This window comes from Apodemus sylvaticus, chromosome 15, assembly GCF_947179515.1.
Source record: "Apodemus sylvaticus chromosome 15, mApoSyl1.1, whole genome shotgun sequence".
Lineage (NCBI taxonomy): Eukaryota > Metazoa > Chordata > Mammalia > Rodentia > Muridae > Apodemus > Apodemus sylvaticus.
Window position 1 is genome coordinate 54,307,275 of NC_067486.1, and position 19,342 is coordinate 54,326,616.

At 40.4% G+C, this 19,342-nt stretch overlaps 1 protein-coding gene across 6 annotated transcripts in view; it reads left to right on the plus strand.

Annotated features, from left to right (window-relative positions):
* Phldb2 (pleckstrin homology like domain family B member 2) overlaps positions 1 to 19,342 on the plus strand; it is a 94,076-nt gene that overhangs the window by 22,595 nt on the left and 52,139 nt on the right. For all 6 annotated transcript variants that reach the window (XM_052158433.1, XM_052158438.1, XM_052158434.1 and 3 more), the window contains exons 3-4: positions 13,272 to 13,655; positions 19,000 to 19,143. In XM_052158433.1, the coding sequence (XP_052014393.1) occupies positions 13,272 to 13,655; positions 19,000 to 19,143 (528 nt within the window). The remainder of the gene's footprint in view (positions 1 to 13,271; positions 13,656 to 18,999; positions 19,144 to 19,342) is intronic.

Sequence of the window (19,342 nt, forward strand, 5' to 3'; positions counted from 1 at the left end):
TTATTAAAGGTAAAACCTCAGTTATACATATCTAAAGCCCTATTAGTGAAATGTAATGACTCTCAGTCTATATTATATAGCCAACAGCCACGGTATTTGAGGGTTTGATTTTAACATTTTTCTTTCATCTTTATTATTTTTAGCTGCCAATTCAGTTTTGGTCATTACGCCTGTCCTCCCTTCCCCCATTATGTGATCTTTTAGAAACAAGGTATCAGGCTTTGATTAAGCTGTTTTGTTTTATGAGCATGTGAGGCCTTGGGATGATGCTTTTCTAACCATGTTGAGTACCTGTGAGTGTGTGGAGCTTGAGACAATCATTGCTTAGCAGGCATTTCAATTTTCTCATTGTGAGCTGTGTTCCAGGGAGGATTAGGATGCTGACTCATATTCTACGATATTCTACAAGCTGGAGAAATCACTATAAAGTAAACAGGTTTCATCTGTTTGATACCTGCATATTTCCCAGGAATCTAGATGAAGCGATAGGTCCATGATGGGCCAGGTATTTTAAATAAGAGAAATTTAAAAATTTAAACTTAACTTTGTCTCAAGTGCCTGACTTGGCAACACTGCCAAACGCAACTGTATTCTGTGTGGAGAGCCAGTGGATTCCACAAATTGCACTGTGGCAATGCAGTATTTTCCTTTGGGCTGACGGTAGTCATTTGCAAAGCCTTGGCCAACAGGATTATTGTGGTTCAGAACTGCATAGGGCCACATGTGATGCTTAGTTTCTAAACACATTGTAATACAACACCTACTCTCACGAAGCACACCATGAATTCAACTTTTCTGGAATACGGTGTTTTGTTTTGTTTTGTTTTGTTTTGTTTTGTTTAACATATTGAGACTCCTTGAAGCTACGATTAGTTGTTTGGAAGCCACATATCAGTATTTCCATGATACTGTAGAGATGTGTCATGTCTGAATCAGCAATCCCTTGATATTTGGAAAGCATTTCATGATTATAGTGCCTTAAACCACTTTACGATGAAAGAATTTTAATTCGCAAGTAGCTAGAATCGTGTTTGTCTTGTTCACTACTGGAGATTGACCATGCAGTCTGATCATTGGAGTACTGGAGGTGCCACGGGCATTGGATGGTTTTTTTTTGGGTTTTGGTTGATGTTTGTTTGTTTGTTTATTTGTTTGTTTTTGTAGAATATAGGGTTTTTTTTTTCTGTCCAATTTTGACATCCATTCTAGTTTTCCTCATTCTGTAGCTGTTGGTTGTGCCCTTGGCCACTAGACAATGTAAGTTTTGTTCACCTTTCAATCTGAATAAAAAAAGAAGAGTTATTTTTCCTTATCTTGGAGATCTTGTGGTATTCCATAATAGAATTCTTGGAGGAACCAAATTAACAGAATATGTGTGTGTGTGTATGTGTGTGTGTGTGTGTGTGTGTGTGTGTGTGTGTGACTGTGTGTGAGACTGTGTGTGACTGCCTATATCTATCTATCTATCTATCTATCTACCTATCTATCTATCTATCTATCTATCTATCTATCTATCTATCTATCATCTATCATCTACCTATCACCTATCTATATATAGATACATTATATAATTTTATATACACACATACATGGATTTATTATATGGGCTTATATGACTGAAGGCTCCATAGTCTATCATAGACTTCTGCATGCTGCTGAGCCAGAGAAACTGGTAGCTTCTCAATTCAAGGAGCTGGAAACCTCAGAACATGGAAGACTAATGATGCTCTCCAGTCTGAGTGAGGGTGAGGGCCTGGAAGCGCTCTTGTAAAGTTGTCTGGTGTGAGCTCCTGTTGAAAGGCTGGAGAAGCTGCTCTCTGATATCTGTGGGTGATGACAGCATCCATAGATGCTCTTGCCCAGGAAGAGCAGAGCTTAACTGACTGGCTTCTTCCTTCTTTAGCTTTTTGTCCCATTGGAGCCCCAAGCCTTTTGGAAGGTATCACCAATATTCAAAGGGAAAATTTACCCTGCAGTTGTCCTACATGCCCAGACATCTCTAGAAATACCCATGGAGGCACAGCTAGACATGCTGCTAATCTAGATGTCTCTCATTTCAAACAGATTGACAGAATGAGCCTTTGTGAATTATTTTCTTTGTTGTTATTTTGTTGTGTTGGTGGTTTTCTTTATTATCGTTGCTTGTTGGTGAGTTTTGGTGATTTTGTTGTTTGTTTGAGTAAGGATTGGTGCTTTCCAGAGTCTTACAAGAACCAAAGCTGTGGCTTCCAACAGGTTCCAGAATCTTGTTTATGTACTGTTAAACAGACCATAAATCTGAAGTTTCCAAAAAATGAAATTACAGTGTAAATCAGCATTTATAAGAAATGTTTGTGTTTTATGTCATTCACTTTCCTATTTGCCAGTCTTCAAATGCAGATCATATTTTAAAGGTCAGAGAGTTTACAGTTAATATTATTAAATTTTGACATTACGGCAAATTTGTGTAGTAATCCAAAACTGGTGCACATGGGGAGACCAAAGACACATCAGTCGCCTGTCTATGTGTTGTACATCTCTTTTTGTTCCTGCTCTTTTGTGTCCTTGTTACTCCAGTCCCTGCAAAACAGCTTAAAACATCTAAGACCTTGGTGCCAGAGCTGGGGCAAATTAAGTTTAGCAACATTTCTTGGATAGGAGAAGGTGTAACATTCAATGCTAAGAGAATAGTAATTTTTGCTTAATTGTAGTATTAACCTTTTAAAAATCGTACCAAGAGGGTCATTGAAACACAAAAGCAAGCTTAAGTATGGAAGATGATTGTATCCTTCCAGTCCCGCTGAAACAGTCCCCTTCCCGACATAGCCCTTCTGCCAGCTACATCCCATCCTGACTATACTTTTAGTATTTAAAAATGTTTGTACTGCTGGGAAGTGAGCCAGGAGTTGATGCACGAAACAAATCAACTCAGTGGCCCAGGTTCACTGTAAAGTCTTTTTAAATTCTGAGTGATTAGAATAGTGATAGCTTGATTTGCTCTTAAGGTCCACACTGAGTATTGAATTATTTCCACAGAACCTTTTCTCAGCTTCTGCATTTGAAGTAGCCAGTGATTACCACCAACCATTCCACGTCTTCATCCACTTTCAAGGACTGATAAATCCAGCTTAGAAATATCATGTAAAACATAAATAATAGCCAAATAGTCATTCCAAACTTTCTTACATTAAGGAAATCTTTTTAAAATGTAAATGAAATTAAGTACATGGCATTGGGTTGACAGTTCTGTCTACATCCAGATAAGCTATGCTTGTAAGTAAACAGCCTTCCTTCGGTTTCTAAATAAACAAATCTATAACCACTGGGTAATCTATAGATTATTATCTATTATCTGATCACCTTGGTTCATTGGACAACAAAGTAAGAGCTTTCTCTTTTCATCTTTCAAGTAAACTGATGGCATATATGTAGGCATTCATAAATAGTGAAGGAATCAATCACTAACAAGTTTCGCTTGCCAGTTATCCTCTGGGAACTGAAAGGAAAAACAGAATTGTCATGTCTTTGCCCTCTTCCATTGGAGACAGGTGGGCAGGAAGGAAATACAGAGGGAAACCTAACTTCTAGAAATAATTTAGTGATTGCACATGAGGGCAATGAGGTGCGAAAGACTTTATAACCTGGAATACAATAGGGTGTGGGAATGACTGTTCAAAGCAGGCTGCTCTACAGTTGAAAGCAAACCCTAGGTTATTATTTCAGTGGCAATACAAGCTATTGCCTCTTGATGGTGCCACGCATTTAGAAAATGCTTCCCAGAAGTTGAGCACTGTGGATTATGAACCATCTAAGCCTTTTCACTCTCAGGCTGAAACACAGAAGGCTGCTTGGACTAAAAAGAGTTCTGAATGCTGTTCTGGAGGATATGGACAAAACCCCACTCTTTCCAAATGATAAGTCAGTACATGAACACTTGCTTTTAAATAAGAAACAAAGATCAAGAAACAAAATGATATGTGTAACAACTGGAAGAAAATCGGCAGTATATTGATACCAAGAGCACATGCGCACTTGGGAGGGATCTGTTGACTTTGCTGTGGGTCTGGCCCCTATATTCATTGGCAAGTTACTTAATGCATCTAAATTAGAAGCTTTTTAACGGATCCACCTCAAAAAAAACTATTTTTATAAAAGAATAAGCTGCAGGGACTTCGGGTTAATGTGATAATGCTTGTTACTATTTTCAGGTTCTAGAAAGGCTCGTGGGAAGCTTTGCAATGGGCAATGTTTTTAATGTTTGAGATTACTATTTCAAGAAGCATAGAAACCTACAAGTATCATCAGAAAAATGCACTCATCACTTTATTTGTGGGAATTGTCCTTGTCCTATTGCTGTGATAAAGACCATGACAAAAAGCAACTTGGGGAAGAAAAGGTTTATTTGGTTTATGCTTCCACATCATAGCTGATCATTGAGGGATGTCAGGGCTGGAATTCCAGCAGGGACCTGAAGGGAGAAACTGAAGCAGAGACTATGGAGAAACACTGCTACCTTCCTCTCTTTATTATAGACTCTATAGCTTGCTCAGCCTGCTTTCTTATACAACTGCCCACAGTAGGCAGGGCACTTCCTTGTCAATCAACAGTCAAGAAAATATCCTACAGTGTTGCCCACAGCCCAGTCTGATGGGGACGGTTCCTCACTCGAGCTTCCTTTCTCTCAGGTGACTACAGCTTGTGACAAGTCAACGAAAGTCTAACCAACATAGGAATGTTTTATTTCAGTCATTGTGTTGTGAAGGACCAGATCCATTAGAAGAGATCTGATTTAAAATGTTTTTAAAAATCTACTTCCAGATGATTGTAGATTCACTTGCAAGTATGACAAATGTACTTCAAAGTATTGTGCAACAGCACAGGAGAGTTGGACATTAAGACAGTGAAGACTTGCCAGCAGGGTCTGCCATGTTGGCTTTTCAGGGCTCTGAGCATTCAAGGCAAGCACTGTGACAACTGGGCTGCATCCCTACCTCATTTGGGTCTTTTCAAATCAAAACTTTAATTAAGAATTTTAATTACATTTTTATTTGCTCATTTTGTGGATGTATATGCGTGTGTGTGTGTGTGTGTGTGTGTGTGTGTGTGTGTGTACTTGCACTTGTGACAGACACATCATGTCTGTGGATGCAGAGTATAACTTACAGGTTCTCCTCTTCCACCATGTGGGTCCTGGATATTGAACCCATGTTGTCAGTCTTGCAATCAGGCGCCATCTTACTGGCTACATTTTTGTCTCTTTCCCTTCCCCACCCCATTCCCTACATTCCCACCTAATCTGCCTTCCTTCATCGCTCCTTTTTTTTTGGGGAGTCAACTTATTTTACATAAAATATGCAGAAGTTAGGAAGAATAGGGAAGAGTGAGTCTCCTTCTTGTTCTCAAGAGCTGAATTAATGAGATCAGCCTTAGGAAGTTCAGAACAGCTCAGATAAAGTCCATTTGATTCCAGGGGAAGATCACTTTGTGTGGTATGGTATGTCCTATTGAAATAATTTTGTTTTGGATAAGTTGATGTTTGTCATTCAAATTTGCTAAAACGGTATCCTTGTTCTGGGATTGTCACTTGGGTTTGGAGTTAAGTCAGAATCTGTAGAAAATACCGAGTTGGCTTAAAAGCACCATGTTTCTTTTTTGTTTATTGCTCTTTTTGATTATAGAATATAATGATGATTCAGATGGGGTCTAAGCCATGCCAGTCAGGCTATGGTTTCACAAACTGTCCTAGAAGAAAGAAAAATGCTGTTACATTCCCCAATGAAGATGCATTTCCTGCCTAAGATGCATAAGACTGTGTGAGGTGTCTTTAAATTTTAGCATAGAGAATTTTCCTTGTTTTATGGATCATAACCAACCACATTACAATGAGTTTCTTGGCCACAGTCTACTCTGTTTTTACATGTAGTTTCCCTATATTTTTCTCTATTATCTTCATATACAAAGGAATTTTAGAAGATGGTGAATAAAGGGTTTTTTTAGTTATTTTTGGTTTATGTGTGTAAATGTGGTACCTGCATGAATATATGTGTACCACATGCATGTATGGTACCTGTAGAAGCCAGCTAAAGAGAGCACTGGATCCCTTGAATCTGGAGTTACAGATGGATGTGAGCCATTATGTGGGTGATGAGAACCCAGCCCAGTTCCTCTAATAAGAGCTGCCTGTCACTGCTGTGCCACCTCTCCAGCCTCAAGGGTAGAGCTATAGAATGAAAAGAAGTAATGATCTTAGTGCGACCCAAAAACTGATTTTCATTGAATAGAGTAAAATAGTATGTGAAATTCTAATGTAATTATTTCATCTGGCATTTTGTAGATTATGATCTTTCAGAAGAAACAAAATGATTCAGATTTTGGTCAAGCCAAAGTGGAAATTAGGCTGAGAATAGTCGTATTGGCACTCTGGTGGTATAGTGTAGCATCTGTAATAGGGCTCACGTCGTTGATTGGGGTTCTGCCAACACACTCTTCATGTGAGAGTAAAGCCATGTGGCAGGTTTTCTTAGATGCCATAGGAAATGTTTTTCTGTCATGAATTTTATTTATCTTGAACAAGTGCTTTAATACGCATACACACATTCACCCTCCCCTAGAATGTTACGCATCCCCTCCCCACCCCAATGCTCCACAGTCACTCACAGCATTTTTGAATAATACATGTTAATATTAAGGGTCTTTCATCTTTAACTTTATTTTTTTAAGTAAAACAGTTTAAACCAGCTTGCTTGCCAGTTGACTTTAAAACAGAGATCCTTGTTGAAAGTCTACTTGCTGAGATGAACCTGAGTCTGTATAACAAAATACACATAATCGTGAGGTAGAAACTTTAGCTAAAGAAACATTGCTGGGTAAAAATTACTAGAATTAAACTACATTAGGCATGTTTGATATGCAAGAAAACCATAAATAAACACTACCTCTGCATAAATGAATACTTCATACAAGCTATAATTTGATATTACATTATTACATGTGTTAATAATGAAGTGAATTGTAATAGCTATAATATTTTTATATTTACAGCTTTTTATATTACCAGTCCCTTCTATCATAGGGACATAGCTAGGAATAGTAGAGGCAATAGGTTTGAGGGAGACAAGACACACGTGTGTAAGAGTAGAAAGCGTGTTTGGAAAATCGCTTGGTGGCATGATGCTGAAAGAGCCTCACTAAGTCCAAGCTAAGTCCAAGCAAAGGCAGGAAGTGACAAACTGCTCAGGCGTTTGCATGATAATATTACTCAGCTGACCTCTGAAGTTCTAAGGCAGAGCCAAGGGCACCTGGAGCAGCAACCGGGGTTTAGTGTCAAAGGTGAAGTATAGATTAGAAAATGGACTTTGTTAAGACTAATTCTTTCTAGAACCCACTCTACTGGATTTAATGTGCCACGGGGAACAGACCTTGGTCTGTGTGGGTAGGAAAAGAGGAATGAATAACAAGGAGACGTTCGAGCAATTTCTTCCAGGTTACTGTGAGTTTGGGTGGGGGGAGTCTCATCTTAGCCCAGCACTGTCGGGGTCACACTCTAGTTACCCTGTTTTATGAACTAAACTGAAACACGAGGCACCTGCCCAGCTGGAAGCTGCAAATGTATATCCAGAACCAGAATTCAAATTCATCACAGTGTGGAAATGAGACCAGGGAGGATGCCTAGACAGAGCTCGTAAGATGCTCTCCATCTCCTTAGGCTGTGTGTTGGGTTTTTTTTCTCACTGTAGTTAGTACTGTAAAGGTATATTGAAAGTCATAATTAAGCATCTCAGTTAATTCTTTGTCTTTTCCCCATAGTTATTATTATTACAGAGGAAGACAATAGGTCATTTGTATAAAATCTCCAGAGCAACTCACTTATAACAGGAGTTTGATGGTTGGTTATTAGTTGCCACATTATTAGTTACCTTCCAACAACTTCTAGTTGTCTCGCAAGCAGACATAGCCACTTAAAGCTATTGAGCTTTCATTCTGTAGATGTGCCCCATTCCAGATCAACCCCACTGGTGAGCCTGATTATAGCTCAGCACTTTGGATGGGCACAGAGTCAATACCGTTTAAACCAAGAGTGGCAGAGTGTAATACTTCCTTGACTGTGAATTTGAAAGTAGACTTCTCAGAAAGTCCATAGCATCCTTAGTAAACTGTTGAATGTCATATGAGGTCATTTGTCAAACCGATCCATAGGAACTGGTTACAGCTTCTTAATTAGATGATTTGTCCCAAACTGGTAGGAACAGTAGAAAGGCGAGTTGGGGTAAATAGAAAGGCCAGTTACAAGGTGAAAGGATGCTTTCTCTTCATAGCACATTGTTTCTGATACCACCTTCAGGTCCAGGAGTTCCCCAAACCAGCATCAGATTCAATAATTCACTAGATGTCCTCACAGAACTCTCTCCTCAGGCTGTACTAATGGCCACGGTTTTAGACCCTTGAGAAAACAAATCAATAGACATCAGCCAGAGAATGAGGCACACAGGGCAGGGTCTGGAGGGTAGCAGAAATGGGACTTGCAGCACTCTCTCCCAGAGGACTCAAGGCACACTATTCTACCAGCCTTGGAGAGTGAAATGTGGCAAGACACACTCACCACTTTGTGAACCATTGCCTACAAAGTTTTGATTGAGCCTTTGATCTGTAGGCATGTCTCATTGATGATTGATTGACCATGCAGTTTTAGTCTTCTGGTTGAATGATAGACCTTGACCCAAGACTTCCATAGCAAATCACATAGTTAATCTTTCTGCAGTGTGAAACCTTCAGCATAGATTTATCAGATACTACCAACCCTACCCTAAATAAAGGTCCCCTCTTTGGACAAAGTTACATGTTCATTCAGTAAGTACCTGAGGATTCTTTACTAGGATCTTTGTGCCACTTCTCTCCAAGTTTCAGGCTATTTTCCTGCTAAAATGAAGCACGAGTTATCAGTTACAATGGATTTCTATAGGGGAAGAAAAATAAATACAATATATTTAAGAGATTTAAAATAGCATAGATCTATTTCTTCCATCTACTTCATGGCCGGTGTAGGTTGATTAAGACTTCTGCTTCATACTTCCTCTCTGGGAACGAAAACTAATGAGCCAGCACTGCTGGGCTCAGTCCGTCATAGCTAAGGAAGACATGTAATAAATCATACCAGCCTGTGGTACAGGCATGTCACCCATTGCTTCTTCCATTTCATTGGCCAGCACAAATCTGAAGACCATGCCATTTGGGGATGGGGAATAGAAAAAAAAAACTTTTTTCCTATGCCCAGGAAGAGAAAATGTTAACATCCAAGTTACTAAACTCAAGGGTCTTAAATGTGGGAAGAACAATACACACATAAAAGACTTGTAAGTATTTAAATGCCAGGATTACAGGTTTACATTACCATCACTAAACCAGGCCTCCTTAATTGAGACATTAGCAAGCGCTTCTGGCATCCTGGAAATTCTGCATGTACACTCTGAACTCTACCTCTTCACTGTCTGCTCCTCATCTTTAGATCTCTGTGTGCTCTGCTGCTGAGCTCCAGCTCCATCCTTAATCTGTAGGGGGAAGGGGGAATTGTAAGCCTTTGTTAATTGCTGTTTCTCTAACAGATCACTTCTCTGTCCCTTCTGTTAAATATGAGTGAAGAGGAGCTCTTTTTTCTCACCTACATATTCTATACACACCACTAGGAAACAAGTAACTTAATAGATTTTTGCCAAACTCAAGACCATAGAGACAGTAAAAAGTAGAACCACACCTAACTGTCAAAGGAGGCATTTTTGATGAGTGAAAAGTATTTCTTTTGACAAACTCATATATAAGCATGCCAGGCAGACACTAGTATTGTGTGAAATAGTTGACTCAGCATATTATGACAAATCATCCAGCAAGCCTTTCACTTCTGTTTATGCATTGGTAGCTTGTTTTTTGCATCATTTATTTATTCAGTATTTTCTAAGTCTTGTGGGTTAGACCAGCAGATGTTGGCTCCAGGGCAATGGGTGGTTTTTACTGTCCTATTTCGGGCCTGTAATAGAGCATACATATAATAGAATAGAGCACATATAATAGAAATATTCTTCTGAAGTAGAACGTTTGGGAATAAAAATCTATTACCAACCCTCAACACCTTCTTTAAATTTGTAATATCTAAGCTCAGAATGCTGCACGGCAATATTCTCATTACACTTTCTAAGCTATTATGACCCTGTCATAATGTCTTTGGTATGCATAAGATACAGAGACTGGGGAAAGGGAAATAAGAAAGGAGAAGAAACTGATTTTACAATAGTTTGCTTCCTGAATACTTAACATCGCAGTAATTTTGGTTCCTGGAGTGGCAGCCACCAGTCTTCTGAATGGGAGATTACTGATGTGGGAATCTGGGCTACCTCTGGCTTTGCACATTGCAGTGCAAAGCTTCAAGGAAAATTGAGCCTCTGGGGTAGGGGTCTGTGTCCCCTGAAGGTCATACAGCAAAGGTGGAGGTTGCCCATGTGATGATTAATGGGGAACCGGACACCAGAATGGAGGGGGCTGAAGCGAACAGCATCTACAGTTACTTCTGCTCAGGGTTTTCCTTAAAAGGCTTCCTCAAGTGCCTTCCAAAATGGTTTGCAGTCTCTCTTCTGACGCACTTCTCAGCCTCAGCTTATTTCTCTTTGGTGTAGCTTTTTAAGGGGCCAGCGTGTCTCAGCACCGCCTGGATCTCTTTGAGACTTGTGGGCAGCGGTGCTGCATGTGTGTCTGATTCATTCTAGACAGATTGCCTGTGAATGGGGTGATAAGAAGAGAGAGCCGCATACCAGTAGACCAAACTTCCTGAGCACAAGCCTTTGACTACTGCGTTCCACTGTCTGAAATAGCACCCATCGCAGGGCTGGGATCATTTATTCCCTCTGGGATTAAGCAACAGCCTAGACAGCAAAGGCAACTATTTTGGGAAAGAGATGTGAGAGGAAGGATTGTGTCTCCCAGTCCTAGGCAGGAGGACCTTTCCTTCACTTGAAGATTACACCATTTGCTGGGACCCCACTAAATGCAAATTAGTAAATGCCAAATCATGTTAGGTGGCTATGGCTACTGTGTGCATCCTGTGCGGCCAGTGAAGACTGAGACTGAATCTAGACTCTTCTGATTCAATCCAAATTGCAGAAGGACATGTTTTTCTTTGGAGATTTGGTCTCTGGTACTAAGGCTGTGGAGAAAGGAGATGTAACTAACCCAAGTCCCTTTCTTCTCCTTACAGAGTGTTTTCTTTTTGTGTGTGTGTATTCCTATATAGACGTTTCTTTATTGCTGGAGAAGTTTAAAATAAATCAATAGATGCTGTGTTTCCTACTCCCTCCCCATAAAGCTGAGGTGGGTAGGACTTGGCAGCTGCTGGCAGCTGCAGAGATAAAAAAGGCCCAGGGCGCCTGGATGAAAGGAGTCAGGCTTGTGCAACTATGAGTGCCTGTCTGGGAAGACGCCATGAGAACAGACCTGCAGCTGGAGCCCAGAAGTTCAAGCAGTAACAGGGAGGTGGGACTTTACAGGGACTGGTTCAATGGACTTTTTTGAATAAGTTATTAGTCTTTTAGAGGGAGGGGGATACTTCAAAGGGCACACATATGTCAGAAATACTTTAAATGAGTTCTAATTTTTGCCAATTACTGCAATGAATGGAAACTGGGGACCCACAGTACTCCGTTACTTCTCTGTTATTACCTCAACTAAGAGAGAGCTAACTCTGAAAAATTAGCTGCACTGGAATGAAACTAAGCAGCTCAGTATGTAGAATGTTTCTATTTTATAACTGATTGACAGTTTGTGAAGTCTTTTTCAATGGCGGTGCTTTGGAAGTCTCTTCCCAACGTGGTAAAATTGAATCCCAGCATATGGCCTTCTGTTTTGGTTTTGGTTTTCATTGTGGCATTAGATTTATGTGAGGCTCCCCATCCCACAGGCAAGGCTGTCTAGGTTTATGAGTACCACTTGGAAAATTATTTCCCACTGTTCATAACTATGTTATTAATTTGCTTAAAATTGTAAATGACTGTGCTTTTATATGGAGTCTGATAAGGGGGGGTACAGTTAATGATTGCTATTACTTGATACATTGTGGCCTGTGTTTTTTAAGTGAGTAAATTATTATTTATATTCTATCTACATGAATCAAATATTCAATGATTTTAGATTTTGAGGTATATTGATGACTTTCTATCTGGACTTCATGTGAAATGTCCTTTATTTTATTGCAACAACTATGTACTTTAATTACTTTATTTATTTATTTGTGCGTTTGAGTGTGTGTTTGTGTGTGTCTTCAGGAGCACACAAGTGTGCTCACATGTCACAGTACACATATGGAGATCAGAGGACAGTTTTCAGGAGCCAGCTCTCTTCTTTCATCATACAGGTCCCAGGGACTTGTTAGGGAGCACCTTTCCTTGTTTAGCCATCTCTCTGACACCATCCATACATTTAAAAAACATATTCATATGAAGAACTGAAGAAGACCTTTACATGGTGACCAGATATTGTAAAAATTTTGAAATTTTTGATGTAAGGGGAAAGAAATGAAGACCTAGATAAGCCCTGTGCATTGAGAAATACTTTAAATGTCATTTTTAACAGGGAAAAAAAACCCATTTGTCTGTCAAGTGAGAGTGTTCATTTTAAGTATAAGTATTAGCTAATAATACTTATACTTCATATTAAGTATTAATATGTAAAGTTAGAGTGTTTATATTAAGTATAAGTCCACAATTTGAAAGGGATAGTTCTTGTCTGATAGGAACTGAAGGTTTGTTTGCTGTTGTTGTTGTGTTTGTCTGTGTATTTATCTTCAAAGTTTTGGAGACTTTGATGAATCAAGAAGATGCTTATTGGACTATGATATAGGCTAGAGTCAGCCCAGGTTTATATGGGTGAAGATTATATAGCTGGCACAGGGTTTAGGGGAGAAACCAGGGATTGTAAACAGCTCCAGTTCCATCAGTTCCATTGAGGTCCTTAAATGTATGTATCCATAGGTGTTGGAAGTCAGGGGTGGATGTGGATGTCTATGGTCCCAGCCCTAAAGAGACGGAGGGAGGGAGGAGGATTTTGAGTTTAAGGAGAGAGAGAGAGAGAGAGAGAGAGAGAGAGAGAGAGAGAGAGAGAGAGAGAGAGAGAGAGAGAGGAAGAAGACCTCAGGAGGAAAGGTGTCAGTGGACCAGTGTGTGAATGAGCTCTCCAGTTCCACAGGGGGGCTGGATTTGTCTCCACTCCAATCACCACATCTGACCTATTTGACCTTGCTTACCCCCTTGCTGTAGGAGCGGCAGCGGCTGGAGACCATCCTCAGTCTCTGTGCCGAGTACACGAAGCCCGAAGGTCGCCGCCTGTCCGCTGGCACCACGGTGGCTGATGTGCAGAAAATCAACAAGGAGCTTGAGAAGCTGCAGCTGTCGGATGAGGAGTCTGTGTTCGAGGAGGCTCTGGTGTGCCCGGACACCAGGTACAGGTGCCACCGGAAGGGCTCGCTCCAGGATGTTGATATTGCTGGCTTCGGGAGCCTGGGACACGGTGCCAGCTTCCTGGCCCCCAGGGGCAGCAGGAACGATGAACTGCTTGGTGACCTCACTCGGACGCCCCCATCATCCTCAGCTGCGTTTCTGAAAGCAACCAATGAATCCTCCTACCTCAGTATCCTACCGAAGGTAATGTTGGGTGCAGAGATCACAAATGGGGTCTAGGGCCATGCAATGCTTCCATAGGGAAATGAGAGGTTTATCACCCGTATTTTCTTGACATGGAATGCAGCTTCCGTGGAAGATGGATGACAAGGTGCAGAAAATTAGGGAGATCGCTGTAAATCAGTGGCTCTCAACCTGCGGGTTGTGATCCCTCCGGATCAAACCACCCTCACAGGAGTGGCCTAAGACCTTCAGAAAACACAGATATTTTACATTACAATTCATAGCAGTAGCAAAATTACAGTTATGAAATAACAACAAAATTACTTTTATGATTGGGTATAACTATAAATGTTATGTGGTGACCTTATATAACCATAACATGAGGAACTGTATTAAAGGGTCCCAGCATTAGGAAGTTTGGGAACCACTGCTTTAAAGTGGTATTTGCTCTGTGAAGATGTAGCCACTCTGGGCTAAACAGACATCTCTCCTTATATCTATATCTTGCCTCTCCGTCGTATTGCCTGTGCATAGATTCGTACACACACCTGCCGTTCTTCACGGCTCCCAACCAATAAGGGGGCATTTATATATACTGCACTATCCTGTTTTTGTTTGTCCAAATCCTGGTGGAAAATTTTTATTCATTGGATTTTAAAGATGGTTTTAAGCATGTGTTAGTTGGGTGAGTTTCATTACGGGACTTCCATACATGCCTGTGATTTAATTGGATTGTATTCACCTCAACTCTTACCCTGTCTTAGTCCCTGATTCCTTTCCATTTCCTCTTCCTCGCCCTGCTTTTCTTACTAGTCCCCATCCTAGTGCATGCTGCTCCATCTCGTATCTCACTTAACGTGGCGATCTCTAGTTTTGTACTGAACGTTCCTGGGCAGAAGTTCTTAGTACTATTGAGTGCCTCCTGTTATGTGTCAGGACCGTGGTGAGTTAGCTATGTGCTGCGTGTCAGCCACTTCTTCCTCCTCTTGCCATGTTACTCTTGGACTAATTCTCAGAGGAGAGAAATCCTCAATAGCACACCTGGCTTTCCTGCTGGAAAGCAAGCTGAAACTTAGCAACGAGGATGGGAAAGTGGAGGGAGGATTGAGGAATGAAAAGTTGTTGGGTTGGGGCTAAAGAGATGGCTCAATGTCTTGGCTCCTCTTCCAGAAGACCTAGGTACAGTCCCAGCATCCATGGCAGCAGACAGTAGCCCATTGTTCCAGTTCCAGGGAATCAGTGCCTTCTTCTGGCCTCCACCGACACTATTGCCATATGGTACAAGGTGCAAAGACATAGTACAGGCAAAACATCTGTACACATTATATATAGTATATTTATATATACCATATATTTATATAGTATGTTTACATATACTATATATAAATATATATTATATAATGTACATTATATATTCGTTATATATCATATATATGATATATATGTATATAGATATATCAGTTGTTGAATACTCAGGCAAAGTATGTGACCCTCTTTGAAACACTGGACAATTATTATCAGCCACTTCCTTACAGATTTCTGACTTTCCTCCATTTTTGTTTTCTATTTCTTCTCCTTTATAGAGTGGCTTTGGTTTTTCTGTTAACATCATTGCTGCATACTCTCTCTCAAGGCCGTCTTCTGGGAGAAGGCATTGACAACAAAGCTTATCTAAACAAGCAGATCTTGGCAGACATTTTTATTTGCTCAAATAAGGTCTCGTGGAATTGGAGGCCCTGGAACTTAGTGCAGGGTCCATCTTCCCAGACTGCATTAATAGATGCAGGAAACATCAAACTCATCTCCAATTGCCACCAAGCATGGTGCAAGTGAGCGGGTAGAAACGCAAGGGGTGGGTTTTCACTGACTTCTCAAATACAGACATGTTAACTCAAGAAGAGAAACAGATGACTTAGACAAACTTCCTAGCCCACTATTTAGGGTGTTATCATCCTGACAGTGCTCCTGGATTATTTTCTTAACAAAGTGCAGTGTTTGCTATTAGTTAAAACGGTGAGTGGGGAAGTGGAGAAGAAAGGAACATAGAAAACACTCGAAACTTATCCTAAAAAGCATTTGTACACCATTTAGGAAGGCTGAAATTTTCTCACCTTTGCCAAACACTGAAAAATGAACAATTCCTTGGAAATATGCTCCTCCGGATGTCCTTTGTTCCGTCTACAGTGAAAAGCCATGAACCCAAGCACGCTGCAGAACATCTACAGAAAGTGTGTGTGTGTGTGTGTGTGTGTGTGTGTGTGTGTGTGTGTGTGTGTGGTGGTCTTATCTCTACCTTCTCTTCTTTTTCTCTCTGTGGACCAAGTTACAGCAAAGGTGCCATGTTTACTGATGCACATTCATGTGCAGTATGGTTACAGAAAGAACGTATTTCTATGCATTACAATAAAATTAGACATAAAATACTGTAAAAATGCAAAAATACTATAGAATACACCATTGGAATTAAAGGCATTATGTTTAAAGTTTCCCCATGTCACAAGTTTCCACATGGTTTAGTCACCATGTAATTAATTAAAGCTATCCTCTGCTGCCGTGAGGTGAGGTTGCTTCTCCACCGATTTCCTTTATTCTGTTAATTTATGAGCTTACAATAAAATTTTCATTCCCTGGTGTCACAATACATTCAGTTTGATGGATAGAGAGATGTCTCAGTGGTTCAGTTCTGATCCTGAAGAGGATCTTCAGGTAGGTTCCATTCTAAGTACCCACCTCAGATGATTCACAAGTGTTGAAACTTCAGTTCCAGGGGATCTGACACAGTCGTCTTACTCCCTTAGATGCTGAGATGCATACAGGCAAAATGTACAAAAATAAATAAATAAATCTTAGAAAAACAACAACCCAGCATTCAGTTTTAAAATTCCTCTTGAGTATATGCCAACAACTTCCAAAAACCCTTGTGTATACTTATTGAAACAAGTAGCCTGGTGTCTGTTAAATATACCCATTGTGATAACATTTTTAAAAACCTTGCATTGTATAAACACTTGGCGTTTCCTTTTGCTGTTATCGTCACTTCTTGCCCACGGAGTGTACAGTTTGCCCACTGTTAGTTTGTTTTGTCTTCTCTTAATGCTTTTGTCCACTGGTGACAGATACATTTAAACCATGTTGGAAGTAGAAACCTAATACGCAATGCTGAACCAACAGGATGTGGGCCTTTAGAGGCTTTCCTGCTTTGAATACCGGGCAGTGACTTTGCGTGCCATTCAGTTAGACACTCCTCCTGTCCTAAAGCATCGAGACAATAAACTTTACTCCTTGTGATGGAAAGGTCAACAGTTGTTCTATTAGCTGGTAAGAGAGTGGATTTAAGATGACAATAAAAAACCCCAAATGTCAAAGCTTGAAAGGCCTATGCGTCTTTCTTCTACCCTACTAAGGTATAGATTTGATTTTATTTTAGGTTGGTTTAGTTTAGTTTTTGAAATAGGATCGCTCTATGTAGCCCAGGCTGGCCTTAAACTCATAGAGATGTGTGTGCCCCTACTTCCCAAATACTGGGTCAAAGGTGTAAGCCACCACCCTGGGCCAAGGTTGTGAATTTGTAGTCATTCTGCCTCCTTTTGGAACTACAAAATAGGGCATGGAAATGACAAATATGGATGAGTAATGAAATCTGACAGGGTAAACATTATCTTAAAGTTATATGAGGATTAGAAAACAAATTAAATGGACCTGGTAGGTGAGCTTAGGTGCAGCGACTATTTAGTTAATCTGATTACTGTGGATTTTGTTTGTTTGCTTGCTTGGTTGCTTTCGGTTTGGTTTTCTGAGACTTTGTCTGCATATGTAGCCCTGGCTAGGCTCAAGCTTGCTGTGTAGATCAGGTTAACCATGAAGTATCAGCAATACTGCTCTGCCTCTGTTCCCCACATCCTGGAATTATAAGCATTTACTGCCATGTCCCAAGAATACTCTTTTTAACTATTAAAATAGAATCCTGAAGAATGTACTTAACTTAAGTGTTATTTTCATATTTAAGTTGTAGAATATCTGACCACTGATTTACTCATCCAAAATTTCTTTTTTCCAGGAGATATGAAAATTAAATAATATTATAGAAAGCCCTTGCATCTCTTTTTATACAGAAAAATTTTATTTCCTCCTGGTGAGGGGGAAGAGGCATTTTTAATGTAGTCTGTTTTCTTTTTAAGCAGTGGGATTGCTAGGCTTTGTATACCATCCACAATATTGTGTCTTCACCCCAGCATTTATCACTAAATGCACGAGACAATGAGAACTCACTGTCACTCCACATGTTGCATGTTCTCATCACTTTCCATGAAACATGTTTTTTTCCATGAAATAAATAGTGACCAGTGTCCTATTTTCAGTCCTGTTGATGTATTTGCCATATATGAAAAAGGTCTATAAGACAAGGTTAATAAAGACTGAATTAACACAACACACACGCAGTATCACATGTGACCTTTCACGTTGTGTGACATGGTCATGACAGACTAATGCCCGCCTGCCTTAAACAACAAAACAAACACAATTGATGTGCACCTCATATTAGAAGCAAATAAGTAAGTGTAAATACTCATTCAGAAGAAACTCTGACAGCAAGACCCAGCTGTGTGGCTAGACATTTCAAAGGCCTCTTTCTGCAGGTAGAACTTACAGGGAAACTCGTGACATACTGAGGGAGCCTCTGAAGGAAGGTGTCGAAGGCCCTGCCTTGTCTCTGGTTCCCATGTGTGTGTGTGTGTGTGTGTGTGTCTGTGTGTGTGTGTATCTGTGTGTGTGTCTGTGTATCTGTGTGTGTGTGTCTGTATGTGTCTGTGTGTGTCTCTGTGTGTGTGTCTGTGTGTGTCTGTGTGTGTGTCTGTGTATCTGTGTGTGTGTGTCTGTATGTGTCTGTGTATGTCTGTGTGTGTGTGTGTCTGTGTGTCTGTGTGTTTGTGTGTGTGTCTCTGTGTGTGTGTTGAACTTTGTAACACTGGAGAAGCCGCCTCATCTACATTCTGCCACTTACCAGTCTGGACATCCTCTTAGTTCCCTGAGCTGTAGCAACAATACCAATTTGTGGATTGAGGTTGGGTTGTTGGCTCTTATCTAGATATGTAATTGAGTAGAACAATGTAGTCTCTACAGAAAAACATCCATCATAGTTCAATGAAACTGTCCCAGTCATACTTTTAAAGTGCTTTTTAAGCTGACTCATTTTGTTCTGTTACAAAAATGAAAGTCTCATACAGCTCATGTCGGCCCTCCCAGGCATGCTTCTTGTTCCCAGGTGGAGGAAGAGAGTAAGCTTCGAAGCTCCTTTGCTTAAGTCTAATAGGAAAATTCTAGAACTGAAATGTGAATAACCCATTTCTGTTTTCCTTGAACACAGACCCCAGAGGATATAGGTGAGGAACAGAGGACTCAAGAGTTGGCAGCCATGGAAGACACCCGGATGGTGATTCTGAATAACCTTGAGGAACTTGAGCAGAAAATCAAAGATATAAATGACCAAATGGATGAATCTTCCAGAGAGGTATAAGTTGGATGCTCAGCATCTTCTGTCTCCCGCTTCTCTTTGTTTTTCCCCATCAGCTTAAAGGTATTTCTGTTCATGGTGTCACAGGGCTGAGGGAAGAATACATCGAGGTCAACATGAGCAAACATTGATTCAGTGGAAATCATTTGTAGAGTGCCCTGCCTTCTTCCATTCTCTCTCTCTCTCTCTCTCTCTC